Source organism: Colletes gigas, unplaced genomic scaffold, assembly GCF_013123115.1.
Source record: "Colletes gigas isolate AHSC1104 unplaced genomic scaffold, ASM1312311v1 Colletes_gigas_Sc00034, whole genome shotgun sequence".
Classification (NCBI taxonomy): Eukaryota; Metazoa; Arthropoda; class Insecta; order Hymenoptera; family Colletidae; genus Colletes; species Colletes gigas.
Window position 1 is genome coordinate 743019 of NW_025106663.1, and position 14526 is coordinate 757544.

General features: G+C 42.3%; 2 protein-coding genes across 2 annotated transcripts in view; both read left to right on the top strand.

Annotated features, from left to right (window-relative positions):
* LOC122402287 overlaps positions 1 to 14526 on the top strand; it is a 684713-nt gene that overhangs the window by 426630 nt on the left and 243557 nt on the right. The gene's annotated exons all lie outside the window — the stretch shown is intronic.
* The window catches only part of LOC122402292 (insulin-like growth factor-binding protein complex acid labile subunit), a 172298-nt gene continuing 169973 nt past the window's right edge, over positions 12202 to 14526 (top strand). The window contains exon 1 of the mRNA XM_043404956.1: positions 12202 to 12823. Coding sequence (XP_043260891.1) covers positions 12740 to 12823 — 84 coding nt within the window. The 5' untranslated portion in view covers positions 12202 to 12739. The remainder of the gene's footprint in view (positions 12824 to 14526) is intronic.

The following is a 14526-nucleotide window of genomic DNA, read 5'->3' on the forward strand; positions in this document are numbered from 1 at the left end:
TCTATATCGATATCATTGGGCTTGATTTATGGTAAGAAGTTGGTAGTACAGACATAAACGAAGTGTGAAATAGATGTCGCAGACGATTATTTTTTCGTAACACACGGTTTAAAGGCACAGGCAATGCAGAGTGGAGATGTGTAAAGCATCTTTTTTTTTTTGTTTCGCACGGACAAGGCATTCGAGAGCCCAGCTGCAAGGTGAAGTCGAGTGTCCGGCGTCCGCGAATATAAACAGAAGCTAACCGAGCGTTGAAAAAACAACAAGCGTATCTGATGACTGGCCCTGGCTTACGAATGCTCGCAACGGTAATAATATAATTACTTTTATAAAATACTGGAAACTACAAAAGAAATAGACTAAAGCAGTATTTAGTGGGAGATGAAAAACATCGTGAAAAATGAATGTCTTTTTATATTCTATATAAATTATTAGTCTATTGTTGCATTCACAAAATTTGTATAAAAAGCAGTGATTAAAATAGTAATAAATTAATATATTTCAAGCGATCTCGTTATTTATATATCGATTAACATATCGATATTCGATGTTCAAACAGCGCCTGTGATTGGCTGTTATTCATTCTGACGTCACAGGGATATAAAGACAATAAATCATTAATTAATTGTTTGTCTGATATCTTTTTGTATTTATTTCATTTATTTTATGTATTTACTTTATTTATTTTCAGTATAAGGTTTAACCTTTTCTTCGGAAATTAAGTCGAGAGTCGAGACGTTGGACTACGTGACCATCTCACCCTACTCCCCCCACTCCTTACCCCCCGCGAGGCGCGACCGTTACTGTCCGCCATTCGTCCGCTGGAAGCTCGTGTGATGAGACGCGTTGACAGGCTTCGCGTCTAATGAGGTACATAATTTATAATTATTGTCATCTTAATGTTCCAAATTGCTCGTAGTACTTTCCTTTACTGTCTGTTAGTACTTTCATCTAATATTAACACGTTTCTGACGTTCAAGTCAATCGGAATCGCGAAAAATGTTCGATCTGCTTCGTACGCGCTCTTCCCATACATAATTGTCGTCAATTATGAAGTCTGTAAACATAATTAACAATTTATGGACCATATTTCGGGTTCAGTCGATGTTTAATTAAGTTATAGGTACATTTATTTTAACTCATTGGATCGTAATATGTGTTTCATGGCTGTTACAGATTCTGACTGTTCGAGGTCATCTGGAAGGGATGCTACCGGCACGCAATCGACGCCATGTTTGAAAATGGCTAATGGAAGGAATTGAAAATGGCTAACGGAAGAAATTGAAAATGGAATATTGGAAAATTAATTTCATTATAACAAGTAAGTATGTACCTATATATATTTATGTATTTTTGTCATTTTATCGGTCAAATTTAATACTAAATCTAAAAATAGACAAGTCCGAGTGATTATTTAATTATTTTTTACTTTTTATTTCAGCATTTTTTTTCAGAAATTTTTGTGACCGCGCGCAATGCGGTCGGTAAAATCGGTGTTTGTCGCGTAGATTAGTTGATTGTTTTTCGAAGCACAGTTGCTTCGAGTAGAGTTTCGTTTATACTTTAGGCACACGGGAAGGTCGAGTCAGTGTATATTGCGCATTTGTATATCTTTCCCAGAGCGTCGTGGCTCTTTGTTTTCTAACTCGCGACAGTAGAGCCTCTTGTTCGTCGACTTAGATTTTCGGTCGCGTTGGTTTACCATTTTCTTTAATATCTTTTTCTATTATTCCTTTGAAAAGTACAATAACTCGTCACCGGTATTAGAATCAGTGCATCACTGATGAGGAGTTTTGGGCGATACTCCACGAGTAAAAAATGTAAGTGTTGCTCAACTTTGAGCATGTAGATATTTGTATATTAAATTATGAATTGTTTTTAATTTTTACGGTAGATTATAATTGTTTCCTTATTCTTTACAGTTTCCAGATTACATCCCTACATCCTGGCAACCAGCAGGACCATGCAGATGATTTCGTTGATGACTAGATTGGGAAGCAGCATCGCAGAGGTCTACCTAGAGGATCGTCGTAGTCAACGGTTGGTGAGTCGCATGTGTTTTTGTTCCTCTGGTCCCCAATCATGTTGTAGGACGAAAGGTCCTAATCAACACGGGTGACCGGTTGTATATGTAGTATTTTTGGCGAATATAATGACCGCGGGTATTCTTTATACCCGTGAATCGGAACATTATTTTATTTTGTAGTTAGGATAGGGTCTTCTTGTGCTCTGTGTTTCTTAGATATCATAAATAAATATTTTGCAGAGTAATAAATCATTTTTATTAAGAACATTTATAAATGAAAATATATTAAATATTTTCTTTACTCATTTTTTACATTCATTTTAAAATGATTATTCTAATAATACTGTAGTTATATGGAATATATATTATTGAATATTAATTGTTTCCTTAATTATTACAAAATATATTGTATTTTACGTACAAGAAGACAATTCGCGACTGATAGATTTTTGAGTCAAAGTAACAAGCATTGTATTCTATTATCATTTTTTTTTAAACTTTGACGACAGAATCTACCAAGAATATTTGAAAAAATTAATTAATAATTCAATAAATTTATTTAAACGATATACTTAAAATTGTCAAAATAAATTGTTTTATCATAGTAAATACTTAATTAAAATTTTTTCTTTTACATAATTAAATTTGAATTGCAATAATTTTCTTTAATAATAACATTTCTCATATTTTAATATTAACGTGTTTTGCGTTTAATACATCCAAACAAAAAGTTGAGTCACTTTATTTGAAAATTAAATGAAAAATGCCGTCTTTATTATTTATTAATCATTCTTTCTAGTTCAGGATTTTCAGGATACTATTCCGTGTTCTTTGCCTGAACTCGCCCAGGTGCCCAGGTGTTACCTGAGTGAGCGATGGCAATGAGCACGATGATTTAGTTTATATAAATTCCTAATAATATCTATCTGCAACTGACATTGAGTTAGTGTATCGTGCGCGACGTAATTTCCACATGTGTGTGTGTGGTTAGGCTGTGGAATTGCGTCGTTTTAAAAGTTCAGTATAATTTCCAAATAAAATTCTATTCCGTCTTGCTCATATTTTTTGCATACGCGTGGATCATAGTACAGAATATTTAATAAAGTATAAACAACAATTAACTTCTGATTTTCAATAATAAACAGAAGAAATTCGATTACGATTATTTACACAATAATATATTAATTTGTTTCATTTATAGAATATATTTTATCAAAGATTTTATTACATTAAAGTAACGTAATATGTGTAATAAAGATACGCAATGGTCACTTGCCTTTGTCAGTTGATTTCAGGCATTGGTACGTAAAAATTAGAGTGTGAATGTTTGCAATGTTCGGGTGTCGGAGGAACCCCGGGGCTTCCTCTCTAGTGTAGGGTTTTGCGCCCGGACATTATGTGTGAGAACCGTGGAGAGTATGTTTGCGAGAATGAGTTTTGCAATTTATTAAATACAGGGTTAGGTAGGTAGGTAACTTACTTTCTGGTATGTGTGTTAGATGTAAGTAGGTAGGGTCAGGGCAGGACTGCCAAAGGTCCTGTACCTGTAGTTCGATTTCGAGAATCGAAACGTTGGCCGATCCAAACGGATTGTACCGTTTGTTTTGGTTTTGCTTTCGATTTTTGGAATCGCGCGGCTTTACAGTCGCTCTTCGCGGTCGTGTTCTTTCGCGGTAGGATCCCCGAAACGCTCGTCCCGCTCGAGTTTCTTCACACCTGTTCCGATAACGATTCGTAGAATCGTTGACGAACTGTGTATTGCACGGAATCTCGAGCGTAGGATTAAGTTTCAGGCTTTGGCAGGACCGCCGAAGAAAGAAGAGACTCTCAGGAGTCGAAGAGGCCCTGACAAACTGTCGCAAGAGTGGGCTGCAACAAATGGCTCTGCATCTTCATCTTCGGATGAGGATGGAGAGTCATTCCATGTTCCTATTACGTCATTATAGTCGCCAGTAGTTGTAGTACTTGTAGCTTTTCAGATGGTACTTTCTCCAGTACCACGAAGCAGCCTGGAACGGCTGTACGCCGTAGTAAAATTAGCGTTGCGCATTATTTAATACGCGATTTTATTAGTGTCGCGGTATACGAATATTATCGCGTTTGCTTCTAGGTTAGCGTTGCGACTAAGAACAATATATCACAATAGCTGTTAGAGTTGCGAACGATGAATATTTTTCGCGTTTTCTTTCAGAGTAGTGTCGCGAATAAGAATTTTTATAGCGGTTTGTTATCAGCGTTGCGTAGTATAAATTATACGCGTTTCTTTGCCTAGTTACAGTTTCAAATAATTTGCATTAATCGTAAAGTTCCATTTAGTGTTGCGAACAATGAGAATTTTTCGCGTTTGATTTTCCAGGGTAGAGTTGCGTGTAAATACTAATTGCGGTTTGTAGTAGCGTCGCGAAATATAAAAATTACTCGCGTTGTAAATATAATATGAATTTTATCGCGATTGTTTTTAGTGTTGCGATTATTTTTTCGCGTTTGCTTTCCAGGGTAGTATCCAACAATTACAAAGCAGCTGATTTAGCTGCATCAGCTGAACTCCTCCGGGTGTCTGAGACGGCTGTTCCTAATTTTGAACCAGGACTTAATTCTAATTGGTGAGTTTTCAATCATAGTTGATGTCCGACTTTGGTCCATACAGCTTCAGTTTGTTGATAAAGAAAAGAGTTCCTCTAGTTTCATTTCCTACTGTTTTGAGCGCTACGATCGTTTTCTATAGGGCGTTGGTAAGGGTGCGAGCGATACCGGCATGGTAATGGGGCTCTAAAACCCCATGGATCTAAAAAATGCGATAGATGTCGCGTCATGGCAGTTATCTCACAGTCGAGGTATAGGAATAGAGTTTACATCAGGATTTTTTTGTCGAACATGAGTAGGATTTCGGGGCTATGTGTATTGACCAACAATTATTGTTATTGACCCTCATAACTGTAAATAATTTTTTTAGAATATGTATTTTGTACCACGTCTGTAGGTACAGGTCCACCGTAGGTAACTTTTATTCTGTAAAACGTGGTATGTATCATCTGGTGCTAAAGTCTCATACCAATGTTCGATAAAGACGATATTTCTTGAATTATCTCTTTAGTAATTTACAGTTTGTTTAAATAATCCTTAAAATTTTTAATGCGATTTAATTATTCTACGATTCTTCTTCGATTTAATAATTCAAATTCTGTAATAATACATTGTTCAATATTCTACGTGGTCACTGTTTACATTTTCAAAAATTTTATATATCTTTATTTTGAATAACTGCGTTTAGTCAAACATACATCCACGGTGCAGTTATAAATATAAATAGTTGTAACGTCTTTTAGATGCATCATAAACTAAGTTGTAATGATCAAAGCAGATGATAATTCAAATGATATCTTGTCTTAAAATATTTATTAGGCATATTTGCAGACTTTACAAGGTGTACATGACATCTTGGAACGAAATTAGAGTCTCGTTCGCGTGGTTGAACAGTCTGGTAGTCGAATCGTTCGCTCGCGGTCTTTGAAACGTTTATTTGCGAGAAAGAACGTATCGGTGTCGCATGATTAAACGCTTTGTTACGAGAACACGATCGATCGTGGAACCTCCAGTCAAATTATATACCGTTCGAAATATTGGACAGTGGAAGCGTCTATTTGGGTCACTCGATTCGCGACCCAATCGCTTGAAAAGTTCCGTCGACGATTGACACATTTCGGAGGCACCGCGCGATCTCTGTTTGCGCCTCTCACACACGGGAAAACACTATACACGAGGAATGGTATTTTTTACGCGGGACTGGGAATCGCGATAAAACGAAGGCGGTCGATGGGGAGTCTCCTTTGAACGCGGTACAGCCGGGGCAAAGCTTCCAGTTGTCTCGCTGTTCATACATTTTCGAGATTGAATTTTTCTGTGGACGTTCCCCGATCTCAAAATAAAAACAATTTCACGTTCGATCGGATGCTACTTATAGTTAAAACCATTTCCTGGGGAACAGCTGCGCTGCTGCCGGTGTTCCTCGAATGAAAATAAGGTCGAAGGTTTTTGTTTCATTATACAGATGGAAGGTTGATGGAATCTTTTTCTAGCCCGCACCAAATTTCTCTTTTTAAAAACATTGATTATCCAATTCGAGGAGGAATTATTTGATCGTTCTGGAATTTCCTAAATTACTAATATCAGTTTACTAGATTTTAGTGTCCATATAGAGGAAGGTGGTAAATTACTCGTTACTCGACTAAATTATTGGACGTATTCGAATCAGCCTTCCAAGTGTCGTGACGAGTTGATAAATTAAAGTCCCCCCGATATATCTCCGTAATAATTCACCCTCTTAGCAGAAGTTCATAACAGGAAACGTCTTCCCTGATGGTACAGCTCAACGTTACAAGTACCGACTTCCAGCACAACACGTCGTACACTCATGCTTCCGACAAACTCGGCGCCAAAACTCGCTCCGCCAGTATTCCGCGCGCAACTCGTAATATTACTCTAGGTCAGGGGTGGGAAACCTTTTAGCATCGTAGGGTGGCGCGTCATTTCACGGATTCCCCATAAAGTTCCCCACTCCAATGACAGTTAATTTAGCCAAAATTACGAAGGGGACGCTTCAGCTAAATAGGAATTAATATCCTTTGAAAAATGTTAAGGCACGTTGGGAGATTTATTTACGGTGCTCGTATAAATTTAAGTGGACCGTGGACCGTGGACCGTGGTAAGCGCGATCGAACGTAAGAATTAATAGGAAAGGTTGTTTATACGATCCAACACGATTTTCCTTTTTATTTCGAGCTGCTCCATTTTTCCTCCGGGTACCATGTTTTTAACTTAGCTTTCCATCTAGCTACATATCCGATACTAAGTACTTGACCATGTTTACTCGAAGGTGCGGATAGGTATGTTGCGTTACAGAACTGGGGCGGTGATACTTCCTGTTTTGTTCGACGCGGGCAGGGGTTAAGATAAATAAAAAGCTAGAAAGTATAGAAATAATAAAATTAAGACTATCGAATAAAGAGATACTCGTCGGCTACGGAGGATCGTTTGTTACCGCGTGTTTGCCGCGGTGAATGTATTTCGAGGAACGGTGAACGGTTCATTAATTTCGTTGATTGCAAGAAGCGCACGGTGGGAAAAGACAGTTGATATTTCTCGAGGCATCGCGGACGGTGGTCCAGGCCATTGCAGGGTCTAACTGTTAGCGCCGGGATGGGAACCGTGGAAGAAAAGCATTCGTTAAGAGAGTTCGCGTTTCTTTCTTACGGCTGTTCGGAACGAGTTGGCCGCGAAGACGGAGCGAGAGGAAAGGAGAGGAAGAATAAGAGGCTGAGCGCAAGTAGGGCGAGTAGAGAAACGTGTCCCTGTGCGTGGGATACTTATTTAGCAGAAACTCCTCTCCTTTCGTTCTTCCTCCAGCTCCTCCGCTGTCCCTCTTTGTCTCGATGGCTCCGTATATATCCCGGAATACTAATGACGTAGCAAGAAAATCCTGACGGTGGTAACCTTCGCGGGCGGCGGCAGCTTACCTGGGAAAGTTTTCCCTTCACGTGCCAGCTCTCGGGCCTCGTAGCCGCCTGGCGAAGGCGCCTCCGTAAACGCCGTAACGTCCGCTGTGTTTCATAAATTAGAACGAACATTTCTCCAGGGAGGACAAACCCTCCGAAACTCGGGGGCAGAAGACGTACTCGCCTTACCGCGGACCGGTTATGGCCGTAGGGGGAATACGATTGTTTCGCGACGCCGTGCATAAAAGCGGCTACGAACGTACCCCTAACGATACGTCGAAACGCGCCAACCTGACCCAAAACGACCTCCATCCGCGAATTAATTAACCTGGATCCAGTCGAGAAATTCAACTCGATTCGCGAGAATGTTTGAAAGGTTGCTCGATTATCGACTAATTGGTAGACTAAACGCAACTTTCAAAACCCATCGAAAGGGACACGATTGTTTTTCGAACGGAAACGCGATACATATTGTATTTTTTACATTTCACTCGGGATCCACGGGATTATTTTCAATGGGTATTGCATTTCGGTAAATCGAGGCATAAATATTTTTCCCCCCCCGTAATAGAGTATCGTATTTTCGATGATTTTGCGTAGGTACGCGTATCGGAGGCTTTGTACCTAAATAATGTACATTTTATTGCAACATACATCGCGGTAAGAGAACTTATTAACATGAAACTCGCATAGAACAGAAATTGCGTCATAAACCCTATCATAAACATTAAAATTAGAGTACGTTCGCGAACATAAGTCATCAGAGTGAAATTCACAGCGCCGCCGCCGATCGTTAAATAAATGTTCCGAGTTTCGCAGAGACGAAAAGTAATAATGTCCGCGGGATACCGTTACGGGATCAAATTTTACGTAATAAATATCGCATCGTCGAAACACGCTATCGGGATATCCGCTTTAAAGGGCACACGCATTTGTTTTCCGCTTCTGTTTTAATGGGGTATACCGTTTAAACGATTTAGAATTCCCTGGTTATGCACCGAATAAAAGTGAATAACAATATTTTTTATCGGACGCATTAAAATAACAAATATTCAACGGCCGGGAATAAATTGTATCGCGATAAAAGTGTAGGTTACGCTCGTCAAATAAAAATAAAAATTTCAATCACCGCGGAACAAACAAACGCTTATAAATAGAATTTTGTCTATCTCTCGTTACGAAATACACGGTTCGAGTCTTGGCATAACCGCACTCTCGTTCGTTGGAGAGGAAGGTAGCAAGATTATAATGATTGCTTCTATATTTCGTGCCCTGGTAGATTACAATTGCGGAGGCAAAGCTCGCAGAAATTATCAAAGTAAAATTTCCCCTCGCGAGTGGCTTTATCGCAATGTTTTCCTTACGATCCGAGTGAAACGTTGGGCAAATTAAGGTCGTCTCTGCTCGATTTAAGAAACGATTTCGGGGAAAGAAGAGTTCGACGTTCAATTTCTGTCCCAGGGACGATTTGTCCGTCACGAGTAAAGGGTGGAACGACGACTTGTTCGCTCGGATTCCATATCGTGGCCAACGACTCGTATCTGTTAGGTAAGTTTCGGTTGCCGCGAAAACTAAGTACGAAGTATAAGCGGGCTTTAAAAGCGGTAGGGGGAGGAGGATCGAACTCGAGTTGCGATGGGAACCTCTCTCGCCTAGCTTCAGGAAATCTGATACGATTCTCGCGGTATCGCAAAAACTTCTCTGGCCAAAGTTTTCTACTTGCCCTACCCGGGCGAAATACTTTCTATCATCCGAACAAACGTTTCAGGGCTGCAATCCTCCCAGGGAGCCCGTAGATAACGGTACCGCTAAGCTATTATCTACATTGCTTATTTCCTCGAGCTCCCGCGAAATTTACTGGCAACCAAACCCCGCTATTCAATCGTTGATAGTGTAATTGTTTTTCCATCTCACCTCTCCGACCAGCGTTTTCTTTCTCCTTTTTCCTGTCTGTTTCGCAAAAACGGCCGATCGCCGCTGATTAAAGTACCCGCCACCGACGATAAATTGATCATTTCCAGGCCCCTATCCGAATTACTATCGCGAACCAGCTGGTCAGGATATTCTTCATAAATTGCTTGGAATTTTTTACCGCGAGACGAGTACCACTCTCGTTTTCTTTCGAGGAAATTACAACGTTCTTATCTGGTGCTCGAAACTTGCGTATAAAAGTGTACCATCTTCTTAATTACTTTTCTTATTTATTTAACAATAATTATCGTTGGGGGACGAAGATTCAAAGGATGAAAGGTAGTCGTTAGAGGGATGCATATATTCGCGCAATCCACGTAGATTTAACGCGTCGCGGCGGCGCTCTTTTTCGACGATGGAGAATCGATTGGACGCCGCCTCGCCTTTTGCGAGTCACGGTAAACACAAAGCAACTGCGAAACTCGCAGCCGCAATAACGATGCACGATGAAAGAGAAGTCAAAATTAAAGACGCGTATATAAACATCGAGGCTCGAGATCGAGAGGATATTGCGCTGTCTTTGTTTGCTCCTATTACGTGTCCCGTAACCACTGCCTTATCGTTACGCGATCGAATGACAAATAAATCAACGCAGGAATAGTATATGAAAAGCCAGATAATTTAAATCCAAGGATCGATCATGCGCCAGCTATCTATCTGTTGGAGAACCGCTCGTTTAAAAACTGTCTGGATACTCGGTTGAAATATGCCGGTGCACCGTCATGCATAAACCACACGAGACATAAAACATGCAAAACTTTTTCCAACGATTCGTTGAATCGACTGCTCGAGAAACTGGCGTAAGATCGACTCCTCGATCTTCTAAAAAGAATAGAATTATCGGGGAAAATGTATCTCGATGACTTCGGTGGTGTTTTGTTCGTGATAGTGAAGATTCCAGCGTGGGTTGATCGACGCGATCAATCACGGTGGGTAGTGTCGCGATCAATAGGTGTAAAATGTCGTTGGCAGGTTTGAAAAATTAAAGGGTGCCGCGCTACAAAAGGGTTGGATCGTTAACGATGATTCAGAAGGGCGATCAGTATTTCCGGAAAGGGTACGGTCGTCACGGTGGAGCAGCATACTGTTACCGTGCCATACTGTCTGCGCAAATCCAATTTTACGAGGCTCGATCCCAGCGGATCGAAGTGCATCGCCGACACTGGGGGATGCCACGCAATACGCCAGTCTCTGGCATCACGGAAGCTGAATTCCACGGGGAGTCCAAGCTTTTGGCGACTTAGCCAGGCACAACCATGGCTGGCCTTGGAAGATGGCGAGGGCCCCTTTGGAAGGAGGGAACGCCGCCCGATGATGCCCGGAGGGTTAAAGACGAAAGAGGAAAGAGGCCGAGAATACGCTCGAGGGCGGAGAGAGAATCCCGTGCTATCGTCGGCAGACGTATAGCCCTTCCGCCTTTGAGGGCTTCGTGAAAAAGAATCGTATACAGAGAGGGCTCGAGGCAAAAATCGCGCGGAAGTGCACGCTTCCACAAATAACCATAGTATTTTACACTTCTCCTCGGCTTCAGCCATAACTGCCCGGGTCACACGGTCTCATAAATCGCGACTCGTATTTCTTCCCTACGCGGTGCTGGATATATCCTGCAAATGTGTATACTCGGATTTTAAAATCCGTACTCGCGATCGTTAGTTAGCTGGAAAACGTTCCCGCGCGCTATTTTATCCTTTCTACGTATCTAATCGTTCTTCCTGCTCTCCTTCTCCTTGTTCCTCCACGCGTGTACGTGATGTTAATGCATAAACGAGACCGTTGTTAGTTAGAAATCGCGCTGACGGACCCGGAGTCTGCCTCTCGCCCCGAGTGCTTAATTCAGAGGTGATTTTCGAACTTTTCTGGAACAAAGGTACATTCGCAATTTCGAAAGTTGTAACGAGAGCGCTTTGAATTTTGATGAGGAATGGCGCGGACAACGTCTCCGACATTTCGATCGTTTTATACCGATAACCGTCATCGCCCTGTGCGCCATTACTAATTAACTCGTTGCATATACTTGCTCCAAAGTGTTACGGGAGAAAAGACCGACCGAACGCTTCTCGACGTGCTCTTAGCGTGTCAGGGCCGTCTTAACTCCCGGGATCTTTTCCTCGTTTTTTTGTTCGATAACAGAAACAACGCGAAAAAATTAGTAAGAAAAGAGTAACGCGCAGGGGCGGGAGGGTCAGTTGGGTAGATGCATCGACGTCTGGCTAGCTGTAAACTGATTTGCATGAAAAGAATGTAAATCGTCCGGACAAAGCAATTTAGGTAGTAGGCTATACATAACTCCGTCGTATCGGGCACGTTTTAAAAGTAGACAGCTCGCTCGACTTCCGTTAAATCGCGCTCACAATCAGTCGTTGCAATCGACGAATTGCGGTTGCGCCGGCCCTGGGACACTTTCCATCGGGGGGGGGGGGCAGGGGCTGGATAACTACCGACTCCCCTCTACACCGAACCAGCTTGTCCGACGCCAAGTTCCCCGACTCGTATACGTGCATACATCGCGACTGTCGGCTGTGGAAGTCGAGTGCACGCGCGCGACACACGTCCATGAATCTACGTGTGCGCGTGTGTGGGTGTCGTTGATGGTGTGCGGTCGGGTTTGAATGTATGAGCGGGCGGGAGGTTAGTGCTAGGATCGGCCGGCAGCGGCGCCACCGTTTACCCGAAGCGTACTCGTAGCACAGACTCCGTGCGGCCGTAGCGCCATCGAGTATCGCTTTTCGTTGGTCTGGGTAGGTCGCTGCAGCCCGCGGAGCGGCTATCAGACGACAGTTTGCCCTCTGTGCCTGGACAGAGTGGGTGTGATTTCGGTTCATCTTGCCCCGTTACACGTTGTTGTGGTGCTCGTAGCGCGAGAACGATCGACGAACGTTATAATCGGCTCCTTTGCGATATCTCATACGCGGCTCGAACTCGACACATGAGGAGGAAAGTTGTTCGCGCGAAGTGGTGTGGGACGAAGACAGTAGCAGAATCGGCAACAACTCGAGGAATGACCCCGCATGATCGTTCGCGATCGCACGTCGCCGCGACCAGCCGCGATATGACGCGACGATCTTCGAGCTGTTCGTTGCATTCCTCTTGACTACGTTACGTGTGAATTCGTAATCGGTATATCTGTCAGCCATCTGTTAGCAGTGTGTTCTGTGTGAGATTCAAGTGTCGACGATCGCCAGAGAGGGAAGCCAACGGAGAAAATCTGTTGTCGCGTTGTTTGTTCGCTCGCGCACGTCGCTGAAAAGTCATGGGTGATGTGTACATGCTAGTTAGTGATCAGGATACACCCACGGACGGAAGAAAAATCGACCTGACCGTACCGCTCGCCATAGTAAGTCTCGACTTATCTTCTCGTTAGTTTCTCTCATACGGTAACTTGGTGTTTCTCGTTTGTTTGATTGTGTGTACCCGGTACATACCGTGTTCTCTTCCCGTAGCCTCTTTCGATCTTGGAAGGTTAACGATGCTATCACGACCGGGGGCGAAAGAGAAAGGCCAATGCTATGGACAAGAAGGATAATAACAGAGACGAATCCTATTGTGATATCTGGATCCTTTCTCTCTCCGTCTTCGTTCGCTTTTATCTTCGTTTTTGTCACCATTTTCTTTGCCCGCTCCGTTTCGCTGGCTGGCTGGAGAATTCCCCTGTATCGTTTTGTTCGTTTTCCTCCGAAACTCGAAGAATCGAAACGGGCTTTTAGATTATTAAACTCGACGATAGGCCGCCTAGCGTTCCCGTTGATTCGCTTACGAGAATGACGGATCGAAGTAGCGCGCAACGATCGAGATCGTCGTTTTGGCGCGATCGAATCGTCGTGCATCACCGAGACTATAATCTCGGATAAAGACTGATCGAAACTGTCAAACTCAGCTGATGGAGAAAGCTTTCTCGAGAAATCCGATATGAGTAATCGATCGTCGAAATATATGTGTCCCGAACGTTGAATCACAGGAATTGTATCGATGTAACACGATTTCCAAATTTATGCTAGAAACGAAACTTACTCTTAAATTTGCATCGATTGATCGGTCGAGCGAATTATTCGTTCAAGTGCAAATAATAAATAGCGATAATCTTCCGATTAAATGTCAATAATTAAACTGTATACAGTGCATTACCGAGTAACAAATTACCAATCATTGAGAATAAATTTGATGTTATTTATCTCGGTAAATCAACGTTTCGTTCTCGTTGGGTCAATATTGTTTATTATTCGACCCAAGAAACTTCGTGCTACTTCCTGATCGATTTATTTATTAAGCAACATTTCACTTGAAATAGATTCTTCTTGACACGATGCTAAATATAAATATCATAGCTGGTGTTTCTTTGAAGAGATATCGTTTGCATCTCGGTTCGGAGCATGATATCATCTCGTTATCCTTAATTATACAACGGATTTCTTGAACGTTCGATCTCGAACAAGGTCTCTCGTGTGTAGCATTCGCGACAGCCGGGTTAAAAACGATCATCTCTCGCCGGTAGCATAAAAAGGCGTAATAGTTTCGAGTAAGCGATCCGAGATTGCGCGAAGGCATGCAAAGTACCTATCTCGAGTAGCTCGAGTTGCTCGAGTTATTCGAGGCTTACGATTGCGTTTTCAAATTGCTGTGCTCCGTTTCTACGCGTCACGGAGGAGACCGGCCGGTCAAGGGGGCGAGGGGAAGCTTGTTTCTTAACGGCGAATAATAATTATTGTGTCGTCGCACACAGCCGAAGCCTCGAGAAGTTTATTACGGCGAGGAAACGAGCGCGTTGAATATTCAAGCAGGCTGCATTGAGAATTTACCGTGTAACGATCGTAAAAAATTCGACGAGCACGAACAACGGTCTCGTCTGCTCGCGGAAACACCGCGAACGCCTAGATTAAATATTAATCCGGGACGATGTTTGGTATTCGGTCAAATATAGCGTCCCATTCGCCTTGCGTTACATCAATATTAATTGCCTCATCATCGTGTTATCGGCACCTTGGAGAATTTCGTTCGAGAACGTACTTGAAAACCCCTGGTCTTCGTCGAAGAATGCTAATT